The sequence below is a fragment of the Ascaphus truei genome, chromosome 2 (genome assembly GCF_040206685.1).
Source record: "Ascaphus truei isolate aAscTru1 chromosome 2, aAscTru1.hap1, whole genome shotgun sequence".
Lineage (NCBI taxonomy): Eukaryota > Metazoa > Chordata > Amphibia > Anura > Ascaphidae > Ascaphus > Ascaphus truei.
The window spans coordinates 85,399,524-85,426,975 of record NC_134484.1 but is presented as its reverse complement, the minus strand read 5'-3'; the positions used below and the strand labels follow the sequence as shown (position 1 = coordinate 85,426,975).

General features: G+C 43.2%; 1 protein-coding gene across 1 annotated transcript; it reads right to left on the bottom strand.

Moving 5' to 3' along the window:
* ZBTB10 (zinc finger and BTB domain containing 10) lies at nt 1-25,742 on the bottom strand. Its single transcript, XM_075583050.1, has 5 exons — nt 24,553-25,742; nt 19,502-20,393; nt 2,722-2,787; nt 2,332-2,507; nt 1-678 (listed from the first exon to the last, which is right to left on the bottom strand). Exons 1-5 carry the CDS (start codon nt 25,312-25,314, stop codon nt 283-285), a joined length of 2,292 nt encoding a protein of 763 aa, XP_075439165.1. The 5' UTR covers nt 25,315-25,742; the 3' UTR covers nt 1-282.
* Between the last annotated feature and the right edge of the window lie 1,710 nt (nt 25,743-27,452).

Genomic DNA, 27,452 nt, shown 5'->3' with positions numbered 1-27,452 from the left:
AATAATAAAAAATACATTTTATTTCTTTGATAACTGATTGGAGATGTGAGGACTCTGTATATTTCAACCAAATGGTTGGATTCTGTACAGTCCTGTGCAAATATAAAAAAAAAATCATGATCAATAATCTTTTTTGCTATAAGGCTTTGACCCTACAGTTTTCACAGCAACAACTATTGTCCAGCACGGTACCTATTTTGCAAGCCTTCAGTCCAAAACGTTTAAATCAATTTATATATTCTGTCCAGCTGCAGCACCCTTGAGTTTAATGCCTATTGGCAGTCAATCATCTATTGTCATACAAACGTCTCCTGACTCATCCCATCGGGGTTGGGGTTTCTGTCGCTCCCACTGTGATGGGTCGTTCTGTTCGTCCCAGCGTGATGGGTCATTTTGCTCTGACCATCGAGAATGGTCGTTCTGGTCTTCTTCATCCCCTAGATCATCTTCAGCATCAACTGCCTCCCCAGTGTCATTATCGTCGTATTCTTCATCCCTAGGGAAGTCTGGGTCTGGCATCTGTTCAATACCAGATTCTTGCATCCCTGGTTGAGATTTATCCACGCAGTCTACGCAAACTCCATAGCGACGAGAGCCATGTCTAATTCCTACGCTGGCTGCCAGCATGAAGATCTTTTTACACACCATGCACTTATATTTTTTATCTTTTTTATGCACCTGGACAAAAAGAAGAAATAAATCAGGGGTTAGTCACTAGCAAGTATCAAATTATGAGAAACGTATTTTGGCCAGGGATGCGCAAACTGGGTGGTGCGGGCGGTTGCAGAGGCCCCACGCTCTTCCCCAAGGCATTTCATCTAATGCCGGGGGATCGCGTGAGGCAACTCAACTTACCAGGATTCAGAAGCGTGGTGATGCGTCGCCATAGCAACGCTGCATCAATGCTGCGAGGTCATTTGACACCAGAAAACAAGGTAGGGGGGTGCGAGCACCGAGGGGGAAGAAGTAGGCAAGGGGGGCGCCGCACCAATCGTTTGTGCACCCCTGGTCTAGACCAAGCTCTCATAAGCAGGGCCCTCATTACCTTTTGTATCCGTTAGTGCATGTTTGTCCTTAATTGTATTTGTATTCAACTCTCTTTTATGCCATTACCAAACCTCTGTACCGCGCTGCGGAATATATTCTCACTTTGCAAATAAAATGATTATACGAATTCAGACTACCAGAAGCTTTCATGTCAGTGTGTTGATGCTTTAGTGTGTATAAAACACGTAGAAAAAAATACTTTAATAGCTCTAGCACAACATAAAAAGGTATTTATTCTTTATATAAAAAGTTAGAAGCCAATAAAGAACATGTTTAAGAGAATAAGCAAATAACTTACACATTTGCAGCACTGGTTTCAAGTGAACACAGAACAAATAAGTGCTCCCCTTTTCCACTGGATCTGCCTATGAACTGCCATTATTTTAGCAAATAGAGGAAAAGTGGCAGAGCACTACAACAAGTACTCAAAAATGAACATCAACCAAGGTGGGGCTTCTTGGCCCTTTTTGTTTCCATGACCATTAAATAATATTTTTTTATGGGACACTCACTCTCCTATTTATTCATTTTTGTATACTTGTTGTAGTGCTCTGCCACTTTTCCTCTATTTGCTACTATCACCCACTGGACGGAGGCACACTTAAGGGCCCCCTTCTCTGGATTACATGGACGTTGCAGCTTCAAAAGTGAGTTACTTGCTTGCTACATGTTTTCCATATTATGGATTTTAGGACATTTTGGTACTACCTAGGGTACTCTATATGCTTATAGTTCCTGGTATTATTGTGTACACATACCTTACTGCAGTGGTGAGTTTACCATCTAGGAACACACACCCAGTACCTGTATTCAATCAAGTTATTATCCTGGGGGTCCCTCCACAAGCATCTTTTATTATTCAATATTTCTTTCTGTTATTGGTCTTTAGCATTACGCATTTGCAGTGGTCGACAGATCACAAAAAAATCTACTCGCCACCTAGTACCACACGTGTGCTGCTTGGGCCAATAGGAGCTCGCCACGATGTTAAATCCACTCGCCCGGGGCGTGCAAATGTATAGGTTGTCGAACACTGCGCATTTGTATCCACTATTGCTATTATTTTAGCCAGAAGATGCAACTCCATATCAGATGCCCCAAGGATCATTTCAGACTTCTTGAAACCGATTTAAAAAAAAAATCCCCAGTAATTTTATTTAAGAGTACAATTAAAATAAAATAGCATTGTATACAATATAAAATATTGCAGCAGGAAGGTGATACTACATAGGAATGACAGGAAGCTACACAATACCGAAAATGTGAAGAAACAATTGCTCTTACCAAGGAATGTCTCTTTACATGCTCTCTTCGGGTAAACAACTTTCCACAGATGTCACAACTAAAAGATCTCACTCCAGTATGAATGAGCAAGTGTCTTTTTAGTGTTCGTCTGTATTTTGCTACATAATTGCAATGGGGACATTTCAACTTATTCATGAGTCCTGTAGATGCATCACCTAAAATAAACAAAGGAGAGAAGGCATTTCAATAATAGAACACTGCAAACCAAAAAAAACCAAACACAATCAAATAGGATTGAGAAAGGTTTTGCAGTCTATAAAAACAACTGTAGTATAAAAAATAAAATCTTCCACGGAGGTCTATTTTATGTGTCTTAAATTATAATAGAGGGAGGTGTGCTTTGGAAAATAGTCATTTTTGTGACCTTACCGTTTTCCCAAGTTTCTCTTGTCCATGATTCAGGAAACATACCAAACTTGAATTCATTTGAGGTCCCTGAAAAACAAAACAAAAAATAAATAAAAATAAATAAAAAAACAAGCAGTTTATCGGATGGTACACACTTTCAAAGGGATTTAAAAAAAAACATTCAACAAAATACAGAAAAGCATGCCACAAATCCATACATTTATGAATTGAAGTAGACATTTGACATTGGTATGTTGTTTCTAGACTCAAAAAGACAAATACAGTTCAAGAAACACCTTTCCCAGGAATAAAAAAAAAACCCCACTAAAAACACCTAAAATCTACGACCTGGCGCTTGTGCTGTGCACAGGGATGACTGACTCACCCCCGCGCCGCTCAATGGGCAGAGGAGGGGTGTTTGAGTGAGTCACAGACACACTGACAGGAGGGAGAGAGGAGTGGCCCACCTGCCTCCAACAAAACCCTGGCACTTACAAATTCTGGCTGGCTCTTATTTCATATTTTTGTCCACCCCATGCCTTTTCTGAATCTGCCTATAAGCAGCACTAAATAGGACCGTTTAAATGGCAGATTTAAACTGCTACCGTATATTACTAGCTAATATACAGTAATATGTTACTAGCCAATATATATCTAGCTACCGTATATTACTCCCTGCAGTTTGGGACAATAAAAAGTAAACACTTGTTTCACCCCACGGTCCAATTTAAACTAAATATGATAAAGGCCTCAAGGTCACCAGGTAGCAAACCATGTGCCGAAGGATTAAATGCACATTAAAGGAGCAATCCGAGCAATATGTTACGTGTTTTTTTTTTTTAACAAAACAAAATCAGTTTTCTAGTATTAGAGACTACTTACTACATTTCTTTTTTATTCAACACTTAATGGCATTTTTATACCAACCGTTCCTTGATTTCTTTAGCAGATGTTAGCACACTCCCCAGCAGTGCAAGATAGTTGTAACACTTTCCTGTTTGTGATAATTTGTTACCAATATTCCCAGCAGTTTGAACTGCAAACCAACAATAGATAATATTACCGTAGTAATAGAGGAATACATTGTAGCTGCTGAGTTACACAGACTGAATGAAATTGAAAGGCAGCCATTTAGTGAACCCTCAGAAGCAGGATCTTTGCTGATCGATCACGGGAGAACGAATCAATCAGCAGCATAGGTAATTCGTTTTCAATAGAGGTAATCAAAGGCTATAAATCTATATTCATATATTTTTAAGTGCCGCTTGGATTGCCTCTAAGTGAATATATCAAATGCACTGTTTAAAGGGGATACCATTATACTTTGAGAAGATAATCAGTAAAAGGAAGGGCACTTTTTTGATTTGCACAATTGAAGCGAAGTTAAATAATATAATGTAGACAAATCAAGAAGCCATTTTTTACTGATATTTCCAGTACTGGAAATTACAAACAGAAACTACATACAGTTCTAACCATCACTAAATACCAGAGGGTTGATTGAGAGAAGCACAAAAATGTCAGTAACACTGACCAAGAAAACATGCTTGTGCCGTGCCAGAACTGAGACTGGCTAATAAAGAAGCATAATGCACGTTTATCTGATGCTTCTAGTGTCAACATGGAGGGGATTAAAACTACTTTGAATAGTTAGCCAATATTTGCTTTAAAAAAAATAAAAAAATATTATATACACACACACAAACTAACGGAAATAGCTGTGTTAGTACCGTTGCGAAAGATGAAGATGGCAAACTACACACATCTGTATACAAGAAACCTACAGACTGCAGTTACCTCCACAAATCCGGCTTCCATCCCACTCGTACAAAACAAGGTATCATACACAGCCAGGCTATAACATACCACCGCATATGCTCTGACACTTAAGACAGAAACAGGCATCTGACAACCCTGACCAAATTGTTCAGACAGAAGGGATACAAGCAAAAGACTATTGCCAGAACTATTACATCTGCACTAAAAGCCCCACAAGAACATCTGCTACAATACAGACAGAGAACCTACCCCACGCATACCACTAGTGGCCACATACAACCCTACCCTAGAGGGAATACAAAAATAATCAAAGATCTGCAACCTATGAAGGAAGAGGGTGTGACATTAAAAGAAATCTTTCCCAAATCTCCCATTCTTGTGTTCCGGCAACCACCAAACCTCAAACAGAAATTAGTCAACAGAAAACTTCACAACGAACTTAAAGACACTAATAATGGCACAAAACCGTGCAACAACACACGTTGCAAACTTTGCAAACATGTATGCCAAGATCCCACAACCAGTCACAACCATGGAACTCTCAATGTTAAAGGATCATACTGCTGCACATGCAGGAACGTAGTGTATATATGATTCAATGCAACAAATGTGACCAAGGATGCTATATTGGGGAAACCAGCCAAAAACTTCAAGGAAGAATGAATATGCAATGACACTATACTACATCACGAAGAAGGAAGATACTGCTCACCTGTGGGACATCATTTCTCACAACCAGATAATTCCATAAATTATTTAAAAAAATCAAAATCCTCAATGGAATGTTCAAACACACCCAAGAACGGAAAACATTTGAGCTCAGAATGATAAGACTGACACCAAAACAAGTGGACTTAATGCAGACATGGACACACACACGGACACACACACACGGACACACACACACGGACACACACACACACACTTTGGTGTAATGGTCACCCCTGCCATTGTGCCATCCTATACATAACACAGACATATATACATACTACTATTATTATTATTATTAATAATAGGGAAGGACAACAATGTCGGTTAAAGCCGTATTAGTAACATGCAACACAGATATGAGACTTCAGATTTAGATGGACTCAAAGCAACAATCCTTATTTGGAAGGGTAATTTTCCGCTTTCCTCAAAAAGGAGCCAATCTAAAATGTTGTCAGCATCCAGAAAATTGTGATCACAGAACACTGGCCGCAGAGACAAAATTCCAAACAAGGGCATATTATATGATTTCACAAAAGATCATCAGGAGTATCTACCACTGCAGCCAGTGGCGTAGTTAGACATGCGCGAACCCCCGGGCAACTTTTTTCCAGGGCCCCATTGAGTGAACATATTCCATAGATTCAGGAGCTTTTCAATCGCCCCGTGTTGGTGGCCCTGCGAGCCCCCCCCCCCCCCCCTCAATTTCATCACCATGTATTTCTCACACTCTTCCCCCAACCCCCCTTCCGCTATCACTCAGTAACCCCCCCCACATTAATTTCCCCTACCCCCGCACCCCAATACACAAATTAGAACCTCCCCCACCCAATAATGTAACCCCCCCCCCCCACAAACACATACAATAAACCCCTCCACACACTGCAATAGCCCTCTGAGGATGAGGAAAGGGAGGGTCTGACTGGGAGGAGGGGGTATCTGACTGGGAGGATGACAAGCGGGAAATGGGGAGCGAGGGGGGGGGCCATCTGACCAAGTGGTTGTTGAAGCGTTCCATAATGTAAATGTGTGTAAACGCAGGGGAGTAACTTGGTGTTCTAGCACCCGTGGCAAGTTTCACCAACTGCACCCCCCTCCCGGCACATTGAGACACTGGAGGCGCACTGACACAGCACACTGACACAGCACACTGACACAGCACACTGACACAGCACACTGACACAGCACACTGACACAGCACACTGACACAGCACACTGACACAGCACACTGACACAGCACACTGACACTGACACTGACAAATTTACACAACATACTGACACACTGAAAAACACACACGCAGCAAAATGACAGAAAATTGACACAAATACACAGCAAACCTTCCCACAGCAGGACATAGTAAATTCTCCCCCTGGCATGGGAGAGCAGGGGCAGGCAGAGTTCTGCAGCTCTCTGCCACCGTTCCACCCCCTGCTGCCTGCGCTCTCTCTCTCCCCCCTTCCGGACCTGTGCTGCAGCGACTCACAGCACCTGATCCTGCTTTAATGTGCTGTGACCGACTGCAGCACAGACTAAAGTTAAGTCACCGCCAGGAGTGGACCTGACAGCATGCGGCTTGTTAAGTGGTCCGTAGGAGATGGGGGGGTGGGAGGGGGGCCTGATTTCTGGGGTCGGTTGGCTAGATGGCTGGGCCAAATGTTCCGGCTCTCCCGTCGATGGTCCTGAAAGGGCCCCCAGGCTATAGCTATGCCCGACTGCAGCTTTATTTGCCTTTTACTCCATATGCAATAGGAGACAGCTTGTACACGATTGTGCAAATATGCACTGCAGCTTGGATGCTGTGTTAAAAAACTCAGCCATGATGCTACACCTTTGACATGCCATGCAGAGTCGCATCCAACATTGATCCCTCAAGACATAATGAAATACCATTCTCCAATATTCAATTCCCTCCGCTGGAACAAATGATCGAGAAAATGTTACCTAAAACGGTAACGGCATCTGTTATTGGACCCGTTAATGTGTTAGAAGATCAAGGATAATGCGATGTTCCCATGACTTGTGTAAAGAAGTGGCTACACATTTAGTATTTGTTTGAAACATTTTACAAACCATTGTGGGGGAAAGCTATCTGCCCACCCCTCTCCCCTACAACCACAAGAAAGCACAATAGGGTGTAATTGAGGCACACCACTTATACGTCTCCTTCATTTCTATCCAATGGTGATTTGAAACAATATAAAATTTGCGGCTCTGACATGTAGTTTACCCGTTAAGTGCTGATGCGACAGTAAATATACACTACATCTACATCTCAAGTTCTGATGTTAATTTAGACTAGAAATAACTGTTGCATACAAGTATTATTTTGCACAAAATGCATAAACGAATGAGAGCTAAGAACAATGTAAAGAAAAGAAAACAATAGATAAGATAAAGTCTGCATGTTTGTACAGGGTGGGGGGCAAGGATAATTGATGCGAATATAGAGCCTCATATTGACAACCATGCCTTCACGTGGCACCCCTCGTTTCTAACAAAATGGGCTCTGTCGACCCTTGGGCCTAGCGTCCCCTCGGGTATATCCAGCTAAACAACTTCCATGGATCTTTTTAAAGGGAAGTTTTCTGTGGAAGTCGCCTGTACCCATCCGTGGGTGAAGAGGCGGAAAGTAAAGTAAGTTTGTGCAGTGTCAGTCAGCCATACAGCTGCCAAGAGAGAGAGTCTTTTGTGAGTGGGAGGGGGAAAGCAGAACAAGATGCAGGGCCTGCTCCTGGCATTGCCTACAAACAAGATTGCGCCTCACCCCTGTGACTCCTTTAACTGTTCCCTCACCTTGTACGGTGTTCAATATTAAACATGAAACTGAAAAACCAACAATTAAAGAAATCATATGTCAATATACAAGTAAACCAACCTCAAGAATGTTCGCCACCAACTAGGTCACCCTGCATTGTATTTAATAAAACTTCAGATAAGGTTTAGAACCTTATTATTATTTTTTTTAATTAATTACAAAGTTGACTTTCTTAGGTGCCTCTGAATGGAGAAATTTTTGTTAATCAAGTGTTTTCTTTACACTTATCCCACTATCTTTATCATGGAGCCAATAGCCATAACAGGGAGAGAAAGGAGGCTCTGGACAAAAAATAGGTCAAAGGGCAGCGCGTTGAGAGGCAATTGACCGCTACCTGCGGTCTGTAGGGAGCAGAAGCTGGAGCGGGGGTTGTGTGGTTTGAGCGGAGGGCTGCAGCGGAGGTCTCCCGGCCTGCAAGAGGGTGCAGTGAGCCCCCACACATGCCCTCTGCTGCTCGCTCTCCGTGCTGTCCCCCCCCCCCCTTCACACACACACCCCCACGTCCCCCCCAACCTTTTGGAGGTGGGGGAAGCTCTGACACTCCAGTCCCAAGTGCTGATAGGCTCACCAGCGCACCACGTGACGCATCACCGCTCGGGATCGCAATTCTCTTGCATCCCTGGCGGCTGATGCGTCACAGCGCGTAGTGAGCCTCGCTGGAAGGAGGCAGCGGGGACAGACAGGCAGGAGGTAAGGGGCTGGTGGCCCGCCTTAGTAGAGATTACATTATACGATCCTATAGAGCTCCGGACGCAACCTGCAATGATGGCCAACGGAAGGGGGGGGATGACCAATGCCCGCTCCGTCCGGATGTTGGAACGGAAGATCACGTGACCTAGCAGCCCCCCATAAGTTATTGGGGGAAAAAGTTATCCGTTTAATTATCTTCCTTAGAATGACTCAATCTCCCTTAAAGTAACTGCCCTACATATTGATATTACTTTTAAGTGTCAAATGGCGGTAAATAGGAAATTACCCAGATGTGGCCACTTAGTGTCACTGGTATTAGTTCAAATTTGGTCCGTTAAGGGACTGTCCCTTTTGGGAAGCCAACTATAAATGGTTTACTTATTTTGGGCCACTACAGGGGGCTGCCCATTGAAATGACTTTACAATTTGGCACCATTTAGTCAATTTAGGTCCAAACGGTCATCTCTATACTTTAAAGCAGCAATACTACATTCTCCCCCTTTTTCTTATTTTTAAAAGCATACGACAATGCATAATCCAACATTCTTGCCTACGCTGGCAATCGTTCGGTGCTCCAGTTATAAATCTGTAAAAATCCAGATTATATGCCAAACTAAATGGCCGCCTTTCAGTTCCAATCAATCATTCAGTCAGTGTAACTCTGCAACTACAATGTACCCAGATATTACGAAGGTAACATTATCTATTGTTACAGTTTACAGCTCAAACTGCTGGGAACAAATGATCACAAACCGGAAAAGGCGTCAAAGATCTTAAACTGCTGGGGAAAATGTGCTAAACTGGCTACAGAAATGCAATGTCTTTTAAAACTCATTAAAAATGGCATGGAGTTTAAAAAAAAAAAAAAAAAAAACACACCACCTTCTGGAACTAGAAAAAGTGCAGAGATGTGCCACCAGATTAATAAAGGGGATGGAAAATCGGATTTATGTGGAGAGGCTAGCTAAATTAGATTTATTTACATTAGAAAAGAGGCAACTAAGAGGGGATATGATAACTATACACAGTACAAATATATTCAGGGACAATACAAGGAGCTTTCAAAAGAACTATACATCCCAAGGGAAGTACAAACGACACGAGGTCATCCCTTATGGTTGGAGGAAAGGCGATCAGCAACAGAATGGGTTCTTTACGCAGGGGTGAGCAAACTTTTTATGCCGAGCTCCCCTTTTCATCCATGAAATTTCTCGTCGCCTCCCCCCCCCCAATGTAATCAAAACCACATTGGGGGAAAAAAAAAAAAAACTTTATTAAACGGTATACAATGTAAATACAAATATGTCTAAATACTTATTTCAACAGCTCGCACTTGCAAAATTAGGCTGCGTACACGCTGCTGCTGAGAGCGGTGACATCACCAACGCTCCGAGCATGAGCACAGTGTGCCCTGCATAATTTTGCAAGCATAAGGGCATGGATCGGGGCTATTTTTATATGCGTTTGTGTGGCTGTGTGGCTGTTGAGCGCGCTTCAAAGTTACATTTGTTTGTCTCTGGAAGAGCCAAGCTTTGAAGAGCGTACGCTTCTCAGTTTACGCATCACTGCATTTAATACCCCCCCCACACACACAGCACACATAATCACAACACACAATCAATCACAACCAACACACACAACACATACACTCAATCACAACACAGACAACACACAATCATAAGTCACAATTTCACCTGGGGCAGGAAATACTAATGTAAGCATGCTCCTGAAAAGCAGGTAACACATGAGGAGGAGGGTTTGTCTGTGTGCAGGGAAGGAAACCCCGCCCCCGCAGCAGGCAGACAGGACAAAGCAGCAGCACAGAGCCGCTTCTTGGCCTCCCATGCACTGCTCTGCCCGCCCCCAGGTTTACCCGCACGCTGCCTGCGCCCCACCTAAATAATCTTGCGCCCCCCCAGTTTGCGCAGCACTGCTCTACAGTAACCCATGGAGACGGTAATGTTAGACACAATAGATATCTTCCAAAAAAAGGTGGACATCTTTTTAGAAAGGAAAGGTATACAGGGATATACCTAATAAGTAAACATGGGAAGGATGTGGATCCAGGGAGTAATCCGATTGTCAAAATTTGGAGTCAGGAAGGAATTTATTTTTCCCCTTTGAGATATTAGATGATATTTCACTGGGTTTTCTTTGCCTTCCTCTGGATCAATATACTGTTATCCTTCATTTGCATTAAAGTATCCATTGTCTACATTTAGCATAGGTTGAACTTGAACGTTTGTCTTGTTTTTCAATTTCATCTATACAACTACAGAATACCTATGAAGCCATCGGCCAAACAGAAAACATTACCATTCAATAAAAAATATGGACAAAACAAAAACCTTGTTTGAGGACTGATGACTTAACAAAAAAACTTTACATCAAGATTATAAAAAGCCTCCAAAGCTTTTATCACCATGCGAAAGTTAACGTTAAAAAGTTTTAAAAATAGTTATACTTTCTGATAAATATTTAAAAAAATAAATAAATAAGATAGTGTCAGCTACATTTAACCGATAAGTCATTGTCCTTAGCTCACTTTCACCCAAGGAAGACATTTTGGCTGTCTAATTTACAGGAATAGAAACTAGGGAAATACCCACTTTGGATTAACAATTACTGTTTGCTTGGTGTTCGCTGTGAAAAGTAAAATATATGTTTCTGTACAGGGGTGGCCGGAAATATAAAATACTTTTAGGAATCAGCGTTTGGTTAGGCACGTAGGCACTCCTATACACACACCTCTGAGTAGCCGGACACACACACACACAAGCTCTCTGATCCTCCCCCACTGAGCTGCGCAGCGGTGACTTGACATGTCAAACTAGCTCAGTCATCACTGCACAGGGGTGAAATTTCAAGCGCCAGATTTTTCCCATTAAGCATAACCATTACACGATTCAGTAGTTGTAAAAGTAAAAAAAAAAGTATTTGCAAACCATCAGTGACTGCACCTTTAAAGATGTGATCTTATCACAGCAATTCAACACGTTAAATGGGCTGAGCATTAAATGATTTCTAATACATTTGCCCAAAATAAAATTTATCAGAATGGGATACCAATGATAGGGAAATGGTCTCGTAATCTTGTCACTGGCTTATAAAGGAGAAAGTACTTTAAAATGTAATTGAAATGTAAATAACCATACACAATTCAAATCTTTTCCCCTCCAATCATACACGAATGTTTATTTTTTGGACACATTTTCGTTGACATTTCAAGAATGGTCGATTTTAAACTAACCTATCAGGCAGGTATACTACATGATGCCAAAAAAATGCAGAAAGTGAACTGTTTCATGAAGCAAGTCACATTGCCTTTAGAAATGCCATGCCATTTTTATTAAAGGTTAGTACTGTACGACTTAACGACTGCATTCGAAGGGGGGTGGGGGGGGGGTACTTCAATATATTCAATATGCGGTTGCTCGAATACACCCCTCATGTCATACATATATCACTCCTCTATGGAACTCTTCTACTCAATGTTAGTCTTGCACGCTCTTCCTGTTTTCAAAGTCTAGCTGAAAACATCTTAAAAGAAGCATCTCATTAAAATTATCTATGCATAGACTACAGATGCACCTGACCGTCCTGACAGACTTAAGAATGCAATTTTACTCCTACTCTTTCTGCAAGTCTCCTAATATACCACTGTCTGTAAGCCCTTCAGGGTTAGGTCTTCCGTTGCCTTATTTCATCATCTCGCTTCCCTGATCTCCATTCCTTGTACTTTTATACTACCTGTATTGTAGTCTTGTAAAGCTTTGCATACACTGTTGGCATGATATAAATATCATTATACATACATGCATGCTGGGGACACCAATTTAAGGGTATTGTGGTACACCTAGTCTGCAATGGTTTCCTACTTGATACAACAAATAAAAATATCACTTGTGATCACATTTAGTCTGAGTTGGATTGGAAGGTAAACCGATATATCACAATGACAATCTTCTGGGGTGTCGATATGAGATTAGCCATCGCGATATGTCGGGGATGCCGGTTTCTGTGTGTAGCAGCTGCGCTGTCTGACTCTCAGTTCTCCCCCCTCCTCGCAGCTTCATGGTCAAAGGTAACTCTCTCCTTTGCTTAGGTTAACCCCCTCCATCACCACGGGGCACTGCAGTAAATAAGTATAAGTGTAGCAAGTTAATACAAAACTGAAGAGCATGTTTCTATTTATAATTTTGTGTGGTACAGTTCTGGCAGGCTCTGTATCAGTACACCCAGGTATGCATTGCTGGTTTAGTATGGAGATGTTGGCTGTGACTATCCTGCTACATCGGTTTATTGATCAGACTGCAGACTCCCCATCTGAATCAACCCCTCTGCTCATTCAAAAAACATTTTATCTACATATTATATACTAGATATTTATCTACATATTATATAGATATATAGATATAGATATAGATAGAGATAGATATATATATATATATAGATAGTATCTAAATATCATAGTATGTAGATAAAGATCTAAATATCTAGTTTTCTTTTTGACCTGTTGAGGGTTTGTTCCCAAACTGTTGTGGGGGAGTTGATTGAAGATGAATATCATCAACCTAAACATTTTATTTAATTTCCACATTGTGAATTTCAGGAGTGTTTTTAATCTGCTGGAATTTAATGAAGTTCAAAATGTAAATTCTCTCTGCCATAGCTGCTGGGAAATATCTGTAAGGTTTGCCTAATTTTTTCCCCCTCCTCTGGTTTTGTGTTTGTATTGTGCACAACTTGGAGTCCACACAAGTACACAGTCTGCTTCAGGGCTGCTGCAATCCAGAGATCTGATCTCTGGATAAAAATAGCCCCTTGTTTAATTCAGACCCTGCGCCGTCGAAAAAATACCAATATTTAATGTTTATTTCTCTAGCATTTAATTGATTGAAAATGCATTTGAATACAGAGTAGTATACTACTAGAAGGGAATTGAAACAGGAGGCCCAAAAGTATGTATTAAAATAATAGAGTACCTGCCCTTCAGATTTTACCATAGGATCTATTTCCAGCTGTGCATAGTTTAGTATTCTGCCATCTGACCATAAAACAGAGCTAAGAGTTTCACCATTGGTTAGGAATGACCGGTTAAAATTAAAAAATAAATAAAAAAATAAATAATAGCTAGTTGTGCACACAGACTTGCCAATAAACTTCTTTCTAGTCCCAATAAATGTTTCTCTCCACTTTTCAGTCAAATATACCAGAAGTAAAGCAGTCAAGGAAAGGCAAAAACACTTCTCAAATGTCTTTTTTGGCACGTTTTTTTCTTCTACCAAACTGATCGGTATCGCGATATATATCGTTATCGTAATAAGTGTCTAAACATCGTTATTGCGGGGAAAATTGAGATATCTCCCAACCCTATCTCAGACAGGTCTGCAACCCTGCTCTTCTCCATTATCTCTTAGCATACAATGCTTCCACTGCAGCAAGGGATTCTGGGAAATGACATGCAAATTGGCACACCTTTTACTTCATGTCCATTTTAACATGGACCCCATCAAAAAAAATCAGATGCCGTACAAGAGGGGTCTCCAATCCAACTCCAACCCTCAAGGGCCATCAACAGGTCTTCAGGATATCCCTGCTTCAGCACAGGTGGCTCAATCAAAGACGGATTGAGCCACCTGTGTTAAAGCAAGGATATTCTGAAAACTTGACCTGTTAGTGGTCCTTGGGAACTGGAGTTGGATATCCCTGTTCTAACCCCATCCGGGTTACTTTATATCAAGTATTTTTTAAATGGAACTGCATTTGCCTTTACCATTTCTGCTGGAAAGTTGTTCCAGACAGACTCAGGGATGTGCGTCTGATGGAAAGATTCCTAACCACCACTCACTAGCATCAAAGCCATTGTCCTGGCAATTCTTTTCCTCTTACAAAATTAAAATGAATTAGATCAAAAGCAGCCCCTGCCCCACCCCCGTTTATCAGTCACAAAGAGCAGGGAGGGAGGGGCTGGTTCACTGCAACATCAAATAAAAAGTGAATCTATGGAAAGCATTACTGACAAGATTTCTTCTTACCAATGTTTACAAATGAACACTGAAAAAACATGTTCAAGTTATTTAGGAGTTCCTAACCCTAAAGATTATTTGTGATCATAGGAGGGACTGCACTAGGCCATGTTTTACTCATACTGATATGATCACAACGGGGCATATGACCTATTGACTTCTAAAGCTGAAGTACAGTATAACTTATTTTTTTTAAATATATTAATGGCAACTGAACGGATCTTTTCCGCCAATGATGTTCTAGCTAAGAAGCTTACCATGGTGCCCCGGGGGAGTGACATATACTACAATTGCAAGATACGTAAAATTAGCTACATACGTAAAAGTAGTAAAATCCACAGCTTGTGAGATTGTATTCTCAAATTTCACAATATAAGAATGTCTGTGGGATTATGTTATTTCTGACAATCCCGCAAAAAAAATAGTCAGGATAGATTGGCGGGGAAAATATATTACAATCGGAATACTTTGCAAAGTGCAATTGGTAACCTCATCCTACTGCCAATGTATGCAACTACAGTAGCCTTTGTAACATGAGATGTTCCAGCCAGACAAAGACACTGCAGGGTGTGGCGTCGCTGCCAGATTACGCCACACCTTAATGGCCAACTACCAGGTAAACTGTAATATAGCCCCCAGGTGTGGTTCTCTACACTGCCTAATTAGAACAGCTAACAGCTAGCAAAACAACTAAATTAACAGGACAATAAGACATCATAGCAACCAGCCAAACCTTCACAGACATTAGTCTGAACAACCTTGGTTGGATTTTAACAATTTTCAGGACCCGAGAAGTAATTGCGGTAATAAGTCTTAGTTGGTGTATATTCGGAGTAGAAATCAGCATATTAACGCACAATATCTCCACTAATTTTGTGACCATAATTTAGACAGGGTATAAATGCATGTGTTCATTTGCCCCAATTATATTGCATGAGGACATCAGGAAAAAACAGACCAGCTTTGTTTTAGAACTTAACTAAATACACTGAACGTCATTTCTTTTTGACCCCAAGCAAATTCATCTTAATATTACTTGTAGAATTCAAAGGGTTCATTTGTTGGTCTTGGAGACACCAATCTCTGAGGTCACTGGCTCAACCTTTTTTGGTTAAAGGAACCTTAGAATTAAAATGTTGAAATTCTGGGGAGCCCTAACCATCTGTAACCCCCCTCTTACCCCACATATCAGTCTTCCCCTCTTACCGGAATAGTACATTTGGTCACGGCCATTTCGCCATGACCCTCCACCACAGTCGATCAGCTGCTGGAATCCCCACTGTCAGTCAATTGAAAGGTAAATTTTATTACCGCTTAGGGTAAGGGGTTCATTTAAAAGGGATTTAGCAGTTACGGTAGGGGTTACGCACTTACCCGTAGCAGCGAAGTGATCAACGGCAGGGCGAGTCGCGGCAAAGCGGCTATTTGCTCATGGCAAATGTCCTAGACCACACACACACACACACACGATTATAGGTAGCAGATCCCTCCTCCAGTCGGACAGAACTTGGACCCGACTTCCGTTGCCGACCAGGGGAGGGAGGCGAAGGATTGCAGTGCTTTTGCCCCAGCTCCTGGCATAGCTCTCTTCCCCCCCCCCCCCCCCCGGCCACAGAACCCCGGTTGAAAAATCACTGTGCTAACCACTAAAAAAACAAAAAAAAACAACACGCATTATGGTAAAAGGTAAACAGATATCCCTTAATATACACAAATTCCTATATTCAGTTATTCTCCCAATGGTGGGAGCGGTAAAATTGTAAGCGTTTAAAAATAAAGATTTATCACCATCGTGATGAAATAGCAACATGTGATCTTCATGCTCATTCTGTCTGATTATATAATATACAAGTAATTCTTGCACTGGTGCTTCAACCTCTCTGAAGCCGGGGGATCGATGTACAGGTGTCTCTGAAAGCTGCCCAGAACTAAATATTTTAGTGGGCTGTTTGGTTAACTGGTAAAAAGCTTGTGGATGGATAAGCTCTGCGAAAAATGTAGTAAGATTACTTTCGTAAATACACCCTCAGTGAAAAAGCACACAGGTCACTACAATGTTCTGGTACAGTAAACAGACTTAGCTCTTCGAAGTAGGTATAGCGGTCTTCTAATATTAACTTGTATAATAAGTGCATGTATCCCTGTAACATATGATGGTATTCTATGATGCAATAAAAATATGCAAAAGTTTATATCTAGAAAGTTAATGCCATTGCACTACCCGATGAAAAATACAATGTGCAGCAGACCCCTTTGATTAGCACATTATAAGAGACCACATCCAAAGAGTCACGTGTTAAATATGGATTTTCATCTTTAGGGCTTAAATTGAAGCAAAGCAGATAACTATTAAAAAAACTGGTATAAAGCTAGCAGAGTTAAACACTGCATATCTGTATTGTCTGGTATGGCTAATTAAACATTTGCTCAAGTTTAGAGCAGAAACTAGTCTATAAAAAGTAAATTCACTTAAAAGCAGCAACACATGAAAAATCTGATGTTTTTTTTCTTTTTCAAATCAATTAAATACTGTCTGCATTTTTTTTTAAAGTCCTGTCAATTTTTTTTAATGTACTGATCATCCTTTGGTTGCTACAGCAACCATTTAGAAAGTCATATCAACATCCACTTTTGAAACAGGCTCTGACGCACCTTTTTGAGCTCTGCCCTTTGGCAACAAGGTATCACAAACCAATACGTTGCTGTGTTCCAAGCAGCAGATTATCTATTACTCTGAAAGATGCAAATGTGTTACATTTGGTAACATAACGTTACATATCAGCTGCATCATTTCAAAGACTGCAGCAGAAAGTTAAAAAGGCAACCATTTCGTTAGGTACACAAATCGGGATTTTGACAGATTTACAACAGGAGCACCAAACGATTGCCAGTTTAGGCAAGAATGTCGAATTGTACATTATCGCATACAGGCATACCCCGGTTTAAGGACACTCACTTTAAGTACACTTGCGAGTAAGTACATCTCGCTCAATAGGCAAACGGCAGCTCACGCATGCACCTGTCAGCACGTCCTGAACAGCAATATCGGCTCCCTACCTGTACCGAAGCTGTGCGCAAGCGGGGAGACTATAGAGCCTGTTATACATGCGTTATTTACATCAGTTATGCACGTATATGATGATTGCAGTACCGTACATGCATCGATAAGTGGGGAAAAAGTAGTGCTTCACTTTAAGTACATTTTCGCTTTACATACATGCTCCTGTCCCATTGCGTACGTTATTCCGGGGTATGCCTGTACTTTACATCTAAAAATAAGGGGGCGTGGGAACAGAGGTGGAATGTAGTATTGTTGCTTTAAGGCTAAATAAATTGCAATGCTCAACCAATAAATACATACAATAAAATATTACTATTATCAGGGAAATCTCTTTTATGTTCTTCTCCAGTCCGGCTGGTTGTTCATTTTTGCACCGATAAAGCAGCAAATAAAATAGTAGAGGTGGGCGAGAACTTACTATGTGCAAGAAGCTTCGGAGGCTGTAAATAATTTATAACCAATGGTTGTTAACTTTGAGCTTTTTTATACTAATCAGTCCAACACACGACAAGACAGTTAGGACACCGTTGATATTATAAAACTCGATTTTGACTTTAAGAGCGAACGTACATAAAAAGGGAGTGACCCACTGACCTACAAATAACATCAGTATCGTAAATCTCAATACTATATAACCCCTACAAGTCATAGCACAATCAAACAGGAGATTTTAAATATGGATTAACACCATAGATCTACTGACTTAGTTGGACATCGCAAAAGATGACACGTATGTAGTTGATGCACTTCCAGTTAGGACAAAATGATTACTGGCAGTATATATTTTTTACACATTTCCTTGCCCATGTTTGTTAACTGAACTTTACTGGGTTCATCCCAATCAATCGTTACAGTTATCCGTTTAACATGCAGGAAATGTCCATAAATGTGATTTCCTCGAGGAAGTGGAGCATAAAATCATTGACAACCACCCCATTCAGAAGCCACACTGTAAATGAAAACAATGGAAACTGACGTTCAAAAGGTTATTTTTAAGTGTTTATACTTTTGACACCTACAATTTAATTAACAAACAAACATATCACTGATTGTTGTTCACTAGCACTGAAGTAAAATGCATCTAGAACAATATATAGTTATTTGATAACACACACACACACACACACACACACAATATTGATTTCAGTTTAATACTGCAATAGTCCAGATATGTCTTGGCATCTTTAGTTAATTTCTCATCGGTGTATAAGAGGTCTGCTGTTCTATATGAAATTAAGTTACCGCTTCACAATATATTTATATAGGCAATATAGCCAAATATTACATTAAGTACTGCAGCATTACCTTCTACATCCTATATGCGTTGTTTAAAAATAACAAAAATGGTGTAGTTTGAGATAAGTGCTTGTTTTTATTCCCCCTGCCCCTTTTTTATGAGTTTAATCTATTAAGCTTCCTTTGGTCGCTATAGCAGCAATTTAGAAAAGTACAATACTTCCTCTTGAAATAAGCAGCCATATTGTGTCCGGGAAGCAGGACCACCACTAAGCGATCAGCAACTTAGCTAATTGCCTTAAGGAAAGCAATTGCTGCATCTATTAAAACAAAATGGCAAGAGACAATGTCACTTCATTTGAGTGCTTTACCTTCCAGTGTTCTAATTTGCTATAAAAAAAAAAAAAAACATCCTTTTTACTGGAGAGCCACATGTTCTCATGCTCCAAGGATGCAATGTAGGCTGTAAAGTGTAACTTTACCTGCTCCTTCTTGAAAGCACTGCAAATCCTCCTCCGGGTAAGAAACTGGCGGCTGAAGCATGGAGTTGCCATCTATCTGAAGTTCATTGTTTGGAGGGATGTTATAAACAAATCTTTTTGTAGTTTGGTTTTTCCTTCTAGCTTTGCTTGGCTCTGGAACAGCAGCTGAATTGGAACCCATGTCATTCCACACAAAAACCTTTCCCTGAGCCTGGGGTTCAATTTCTGTCACTTCAGGTGAGCTATCTTGAATCCAAGTGGAATCATTGGCTTGGAAGTTTTCAGTTGGAGGCTCCTCTACATTAAACCCATCAGTCTCTAGCTTGATGTTACTTGCCAAATTTGTGAGATTGCGAGTCGCCCAGAAGCTAGCAACTTTCTGATCCCGGGACGCAAGCCCATCTCTGTTTTTTCTTTTATTATAGTTCACCACAACAGTTTCTGGAGCTTCTGATTTTATACTGATATTCAAGGCATCTTTGATGAAATTGCGGCAGGACTGGACAACTTCAGTCATTTGAAGGTAGCTGGCCACGGTCATAACCTCTATGGCATTTTGGCTGGTGAGTACAAGATTGCCAGAATACATGAAGTCCAAGATAACTGAAAACCCCTGAACTGCAACAACGTCAAGATAAGTAACAGTGGTTTGGTCACGACTCTCTTTGTTTGTAAAACAGTATAAGGTTTTAAAAAAGCGGCTGCCTGCAACCAGGATGTTCTTATGAGCTCTGAAAACCCTTCCATTTACCACTATATTAACATCACACAGAATCCCTTTCTTCCTCTGATCATTTAGTTCTTGCAAAAGTTGATAGCAGTAGGAATTCTCATTTGGCTTAGTACTATATTCACTGTACGACTCAGAGTCTTCGTGTTTAATTTCAGGCTCCTGTAAAGTAGAAAAAAAATAGACATTAAAAAAAACAAAACACATTTTTTTTTACCAACACGAAACAGCTGCATGCAACAAAGATGGTTTACATTAAATTATTGCAATATATATATATATTCAAAACCGGTTACAATATTTATAGCTCACAAAAGAACTCCCTCTTTGGCTTTTTAAATGTACATACAACCTGTGAATCAATGGTTTACCTAAGATTGAGCATGTATTATCTTAACTCCAAAAGACTGTTCATGGTCCAACAAAGTATCCAGGCGCTCATTCTCTTATCGTGCACCCCACAACTGGAACAATCTACCAGAGACTCACAGCCGCCACCAGTCTAAGGCCGGGGTCCCGCTGCTTCCGACGGCGCGCGCGCGTCACTCACCGGACATGAGTTCCTCCCGAGCCGGCCCCAGTCCCCCCTCCCTGCAAGGCTCGCTGCGCACTGCAACGCGTCAGCCAGCAGGGGATACACGAGGATTGTGATCCCAAGCGGCGACGCGTCACGTGGTGCGGCAGGGAGCCAATCAGGGGGCAACGGGAGGAGGGAAGCTGTCTAGAGCTCCGGTGCCCGTTTCAGGCTGCGAGTGCTGGGGAGATTGCGGCCAGCAGCAGATGGATGGGATATGGGGGGGGGGGGGGGTGTTGCCCCACTAACTCTTCCCCTGCCACAGACCTGTAAAACATTGCTCCGGTCCATTAATCCTTCCCCAGCCAGACAACTGCAGAGGGGTGGTCCATTAACCCTTCCCCGCGCCCCCCCATCCCCCCGCGAAAACCGGCTCACCCAGTGCTGGGCTGCTGTCCCCCCCACACACCCCAGTGATCAGTACCCATGGGGGGACGGATGGACCGACGGGGGGGGAACAGCACGGAGAGCCCTCTGCTCAAACCACGCCCCCCCCCCTCCAGCTCCATACAGACCGCATATAGCGGTCATGTGCCTCTCCACGCGCCGCCTGGCTGCAGTACGGGCGCGTGGTCTGAGGCAGTGGGGCCTTAGCCTAAATCCTTTCAAAAGTAAAGCGGTCTCACATTTTAATCTGTCTGCAACTGTAACATACATACTATATATTTATTTTATCATTAACTGTGCATGCAATGTCTTGTATATAATGTATAACACTGTTCACTTAATGTAACTATGTATTTGTAACTCTGTGCCCAGGACATACTTGAAAACGAGAGGTAACTATCAATGTATTACTTCCTGGTAAAACATTTTATAAATAAAATAAATAACCCCCGCCCCCAGATGGTGAGGTTGGCTCTCCCAAAACACTTTTTAATCAAATACGTTACAAAAATAAAATAAAAATAGTCATTACGTTATTTTGTAGGACTAGCTATGTATGTACGTACAACATACACGTAAATGTTAAACTTATTCACTGTGTTTCTGTGGCAATTTTATGCCACCTGAAACAATGGAACACTGCATTTCACAATCCTTTATTAGACATATCCTCACAAAATAGTTTTTGGTGTGTATATCAAAAGTAGTACTTCATTAGTAACTTACAATGTTTTGCTTTTCTGTGTTTGATGGAAACTCAGCTGACTAATGATGTCAGGAGCAGTACAGCACCAGCTGAACATTACATGCCCCTGTTCTTTGTACATTATTGTCCTTGAACACAAGAAGTGCTCATTGATGCTGTGATACACGGCTCAGAACAAAGAGCCTTTTTTTCAGAAGTGCTTCACATATGAGCCACAACAAGCTAAAGTACAATATCTGCCACCTAGTTATGTTTGTCTTAAACCAAAGCATTATAATCTATAAATTCTGCTGCAGTATATATTACTGTATATGTGTATTACTATATAGGACTAGAAATATGTACTAATCCAAAAAATAAATAAGAAGAAATACTGGTATGTGTGCACCCAACTTTTACAAAATGGGATTTTGGAAAATCTGTGGCACAGATGTGTGTGCTGGGAATCACTGCTAAATACCTCAGTGCATGGTGGATAGACGCAATAAAGCCAAACATAGCACAGCACCCAAGTGCCCTCGTTAGATTTTACTGCTCATAAAAGCAAACGTTTCAGTAAAGTAACACATTAAATGTTTACCCACACCAAACATGAGATACATCTACATGTCCAACGGTGACAGTGTGTATACACAAACACATCAACTGTAATAATGTTGCAAAAGTGATACATACAGAGCATCCAAACATAGCTCTCTCCCTCTAGACACACGCCATTTTAAAATAATGATCGGATCAAATTACTACCTGAAATCTTCAGGTCTATGGGGGAGAAAGGAGGGAAGCATGGAAGATCACGCCAAGTGAAAGCAAATTTGCAGGGGCGAAAGAATTATGGCTCAACCACAGTGAACCCCCGAGAGCCAGGCACCCAATTACTACTGATTTCTATCCCCAACAAGCTGCACCAGGAGAGATCTCTTCCTTCTGTACATAACCTAGATCTGATAAACGACTGTTTGCAACGCATTGCTGTATTACTACCCACGTGACAATGCGACCCCCTCTGGCTACAATAGATTACAGCACAGCGTAATCCTATGTACCGGCAAATGTCACTGCTCCTATAAACGATATAGTGGCAGTCTGAAGGGCCCATTGGGGAGCAGCCACGTAGCGACACGTCCATACCCCAATCAGCGGGCGGCGCCCACCAGGGAGAGGACAGAGGAGGAGGATAGGGCAGCGAGCTCAGAAGAGGGAGGCACAGGAAGGGAAGATGGGGACTAGCAGGAGGCGGCCAGTATACTTCCGGCCTCGGGTTTACGCTATTTCCAAGGTCCATCTCCCATACCTTTGACTATATAGGTCACCTCTTCCTCACCAGTACAAGCTATTAAGACGCTGCACGAAAACCAAGAGACGCTGACGCCTCTGACTATATTTAAGACCCCGTAAAGTAGATAATCGGCTTACATTAAGGGTGGGTGCAGATCAAGAGATTTCTCCAAGGACATGCCTCCCCAGCTGCCCTAACAAAAGGCAATGTGACACCGCGCCCAGGCCCCCAGACCAGTGAGACATGAAATAAGTGATGCTTATGTAGGGGAATAAACCACACATCCTCCATTTAAAGTGTCCCGTATTGTGATATTTCTAAATCTCGGCTCCGGGACTCCTTTCTCCAGTATAATGCGATGTGTTTCACATGCACTTTCTGCAGGAGGGATCTCTACATTCCTCAACGAGGTACGAGACTGAAGACACAAGCAATGTAAACACCTCTTGTCACAGGATACCAAACCTCCAGGATTACATTTTGTTTATATGGTGAGGGGAGATACTCAACTAAACATTTGTATCCGGGGGATGAACAGGAGACCCAAAGCAATTTATAAAACATTTCTCGGAAAATTTACAAAAGTCAAACTGTTAAATCCAAAGTGAGACACTGATTACGGAAGTCACAAGGAACGTAATGAACGTTCACAACATTGTATGCATCTATATCCAATTTCATTTATTAGGTGTCGCCTTCAGTTATAGAGTAAAACCATTTCCACAATTGCAGCGTTTTGTTCACAACAAAGGGATATGGGGGAGCAGCAGCTGCCCAGGATCCCCAGAGACAGCTCCTCGCAGGGGTCACCACTATACAATCCCTAATGTAGGGGGCCTAGCGGAGATGTACCATAGTAACCGCATGCTCAATAGCAGTACTCGCCGAGAAAAAAAACACATCACCTGAATAGAGGACAAAACACGGACACCCTGCTCTGCTTCCCCTGCAATAATACATGTGTCTACAACACTTAGAAACTCTGTCACTGAGCCAACTCTGCCACAGAGCAACCTGTGTGTACCACGTGTGTTTATACAACGCGAGATCACCACGGGGGCCTCAGTGCAGATCAACGATTTGCTGCAGCTGACCTGTCTTCCAGCCCTGCAGTCCAGTAAACCCATCACACACACACCTCTGAGCAGGGCAGTTCTTATCAGTGTGTCCCTTTATACTGGTGTCAGAGCAAAGCTGATCCACCAAGGAGTATTGAACGAGTTCAATTTATGCATTTAAACACACCCGCTGTCAGACAGCCATTGTGGTGGTACTGCTGCGCACCCCCCCCTCCCATGGCAGAGAAAATAAACTAGTCCCCAGCCATACATACGATCTCCCTCTACTCCCCCCCCCCCCCCCCCCTTCTCCGTACCTGGGCAGCAGGGTCGTTGATGCGGTGGTCGGCAGACAGGTGGTGCCTGAGCAGCAGGGTCCTCTTGTAGCTGCGGGTGCCCTTGCACAGCTCATCGTGCCCGCCGCTCCCACCAGCCCCCTGCCCGGCGTCCCTCTGGCACCAGGCACAGGACATAAGGCCGGTCTCCTGGCAGAAGTGCAACCAGGGGAACTCGTGCAGCCAAGAGCCCTGGAAAGAGTGCAGGTTGGGCATGAGCGACTGGGGGCGGGCGGCCGGCAGGAGGCCGAAGCGCCGGGACCCATCTCCCTGACCGGAGCCCTCTTCTCCCCCTGCCGCCGCTCCCTCCTCCTCCTCGGCCACCGCGTTCCCCCTCCCGCCCAGGCTCGCCGCCGCCTCCTCTTCTTCCTCCTCCTCCTCGTCGTCATCTTCATCCTCGTCGCTGCTGTCCCCGCTCACCGACACTCTGTCCGTCACCTCGCCGCCCGGCCGGTGCTCCCTGCGGCTTGCCAGCACCACCCCGGGGTAGGCCTCGAGCTCCTCCTCGTCGTCATCCAGCAGGCCTTCGGCTTCCAGCTCCACTTCCACCTCCTCTTCCTCCGCCGCTCCTCCTCCTCCGCCGCCGCTTCCCCCGTTCAGCTGCCTCGGGGGCCATGCCGAGGTCTCCTCTACCGACAGTGACCCCGACCCCCCGACGCCATTGTTGTTGTTGTTGCCCGAGGGACCCGCAGAGGACAGACCGCCCCCCCGGAAGGCCAAGGTTCTGCGGTTCATCTCCGCCATGTTAAACGGCTTTTTTTTGTTGTTCAAAACGCCTCTCAATCCACCGAGGCGCGCGACCTCCAGCCGGGGCCGCCTCGCGCCCTCACTGCCGCGTGCAGGGGCCGCTTCCTTCTCTCTCTCACTTTGCTTGTGTGTCTCCCTCTCGCGTTCTGCAGCCGCGCGGGGGCTTCTGGGAGCAGCACCGGCACCGGTCACTGAGCGGCCGCGAGATCCCCCCTCCTCCTCTCCACACCTGCCCCGGAGTGAGTGGAGTCTCCCGGCGAGAAGAGGTGGAAGTGCGATGACTCCGCACGCGCCCCCCCCCCGCGCGCACACACCAGCCTCCCGTGTATACGTGGGGTATAATAAATATATAGCGCCCCGAGACGCGTTCGCGTGGGCCTCGCCGAGGTCGAATGGCAAATGAACAACGGACTGCGCCCACAATGCACTGGGGCGCTGTCCAGAGAGGGGGAGGCAGGGGGGCGGGTGATGTGGGGGGTGGGGGAGCAGCTGGGGGAGGCCTCCTCTCTGCACACACATACACTGCAGCCTCACCCCACTCCTGCTGCACCCAGCCTGGGGCAGGGACTGTGCCATACACTGCTAGGGACAAGGAGTTTATCTTGTGTATCCTTATTGAGGTCTCCTGTGTGCACCCCATCATGCTTATTGCATATGCAGGGGTTCATATTTGACATGTGTTAATGCAAATTAGCTTTACATGTTGCGTTGTTTCTCGTATCTTTCAGGCTCAGGTGCTGCGCTCTGGAATAGGTTGACGTCTCAAAAATGAATCGGAATATAAATGGGTATACTTTTTATTGGGTATCCAGTTGGTTATCGGATATTAACGCTCTATTCTGGAGGAAATATATGGCTAAAGGCTAATTACTCGGCGGGTCGGTTAAGTAAGGCACTTGTTCAATCTTGTTTACCCGGCAGCCGGATAAAAAAAAAATATATATATATACCCTGATACTCCAGTCTAACACTAATATGCCACCAGCACCCTGATATGACACCTAACTGGCACGATCAAATCCCTAATAATCTGGGAGAGAAGCAATGCAGACTCAGGCCTGTAATATAGTGCGTGAACGCGCATCAATGATAATTGCATGTGTGAGCCTGACGTTGATATAGTTGAGACGTGCGTGCACACAGCCATGAGTGTTGGTGCGGCAGATCCGAGGAAAGACATGACATTTGTATTTTCGCGCTGTTGGCACGCCACGTGACACTGTGAGCCAATCACAGTGAGTCCTACCCTTCTGATGTCATGGCCACACCCCCTAGCCGTGCGCATCACCGTTTGAACCATAGGCTCAAAACGTGCGCGTCACGTGCAAAGCCGTCTGCGCGGCTGCACACGCCTACTATAAAACCAGCCTCGGTAATGCTGAGTTCAGGGTAGATGCTTGCGTCCATGCGCGCCTCCTTCGCGTGCTCCTGCAGCTCAGCGATCTGTGCCTTGGCTGCAGGGGTTGGGTCGCAGTGTTTGTGGGCATGATGGGGCGTGGCGAAAGTGTCACGGAGCTGGAACCAGCTCACGTGACGCGACTGTAGCGCCGGTTGAGTTTTCAGTTTGAACACTCCCACCAAACAACCCGAAATTGCGACGGACATGCGCACACGTCGCTTAGCAGCCACCCTGAACTTGGCCTAAGGGAGGAACTGGTTATAGAGCCAGCTGCCGGGTAAATACAAACTTTGCAGAAAATGGATGAACATTGGATATTGCGAAAAAATGGTCACATTTGTAACATAAAAATCTGGAGCAAAGTTGTAATTTACATTATTATCGTTCAAAATGCTTGCATGTATCCGATGCTATAAATAAAGCAAGTGTGTGGAATATGGGAGACTTTTTTTACATCCTTTTAACAAGCACTTAGGCCAAGTTCTGAAAAGTTGCAACAATTCACTATTTGATCATCAGCGTGTAACACTCGGGAGGCTCGTAATTTAGGAAAATTAGAAAATACAAATTGAACTTATCGTAGTTACATTTTCGCAAAGTTTAATCACATTTACTTGACATGTCTCTTTAGGCATGTTCTCTTTATTTGAATTCAAGTTCCCTGTTAACAAAAAAAAAAAAAAAAGACATGATAAACCCAAAAGGTAGTAGTGGATAGTGGCAGGGTTCTAGAAAC

Bases quoted from the DNA above. Each gene is read 5' to 3' on its own strand.
- ZBTB10 (XM_075583050.1), bottom strand. From the start codon at position 25,314: ATGGCGGAGATGAACCGCAGAACCTTGGCCTTCCGGGGGGGCGGTCTG. The intron at 20,394-24,552 runs GTACGGAGAAGG...TCTACTTTACAG, and splicing joins TCAACGACCCTGCTGCCCAG to GAGCCTGAAATTAAACACGA. The intron at 679-2,331 runs GTAAGAGCAATT...CTTTTTGTCCAG, and splicing joins ATGTAAAGAGACATTCCTTG to GTGCATAAAAAAGATAAAAA.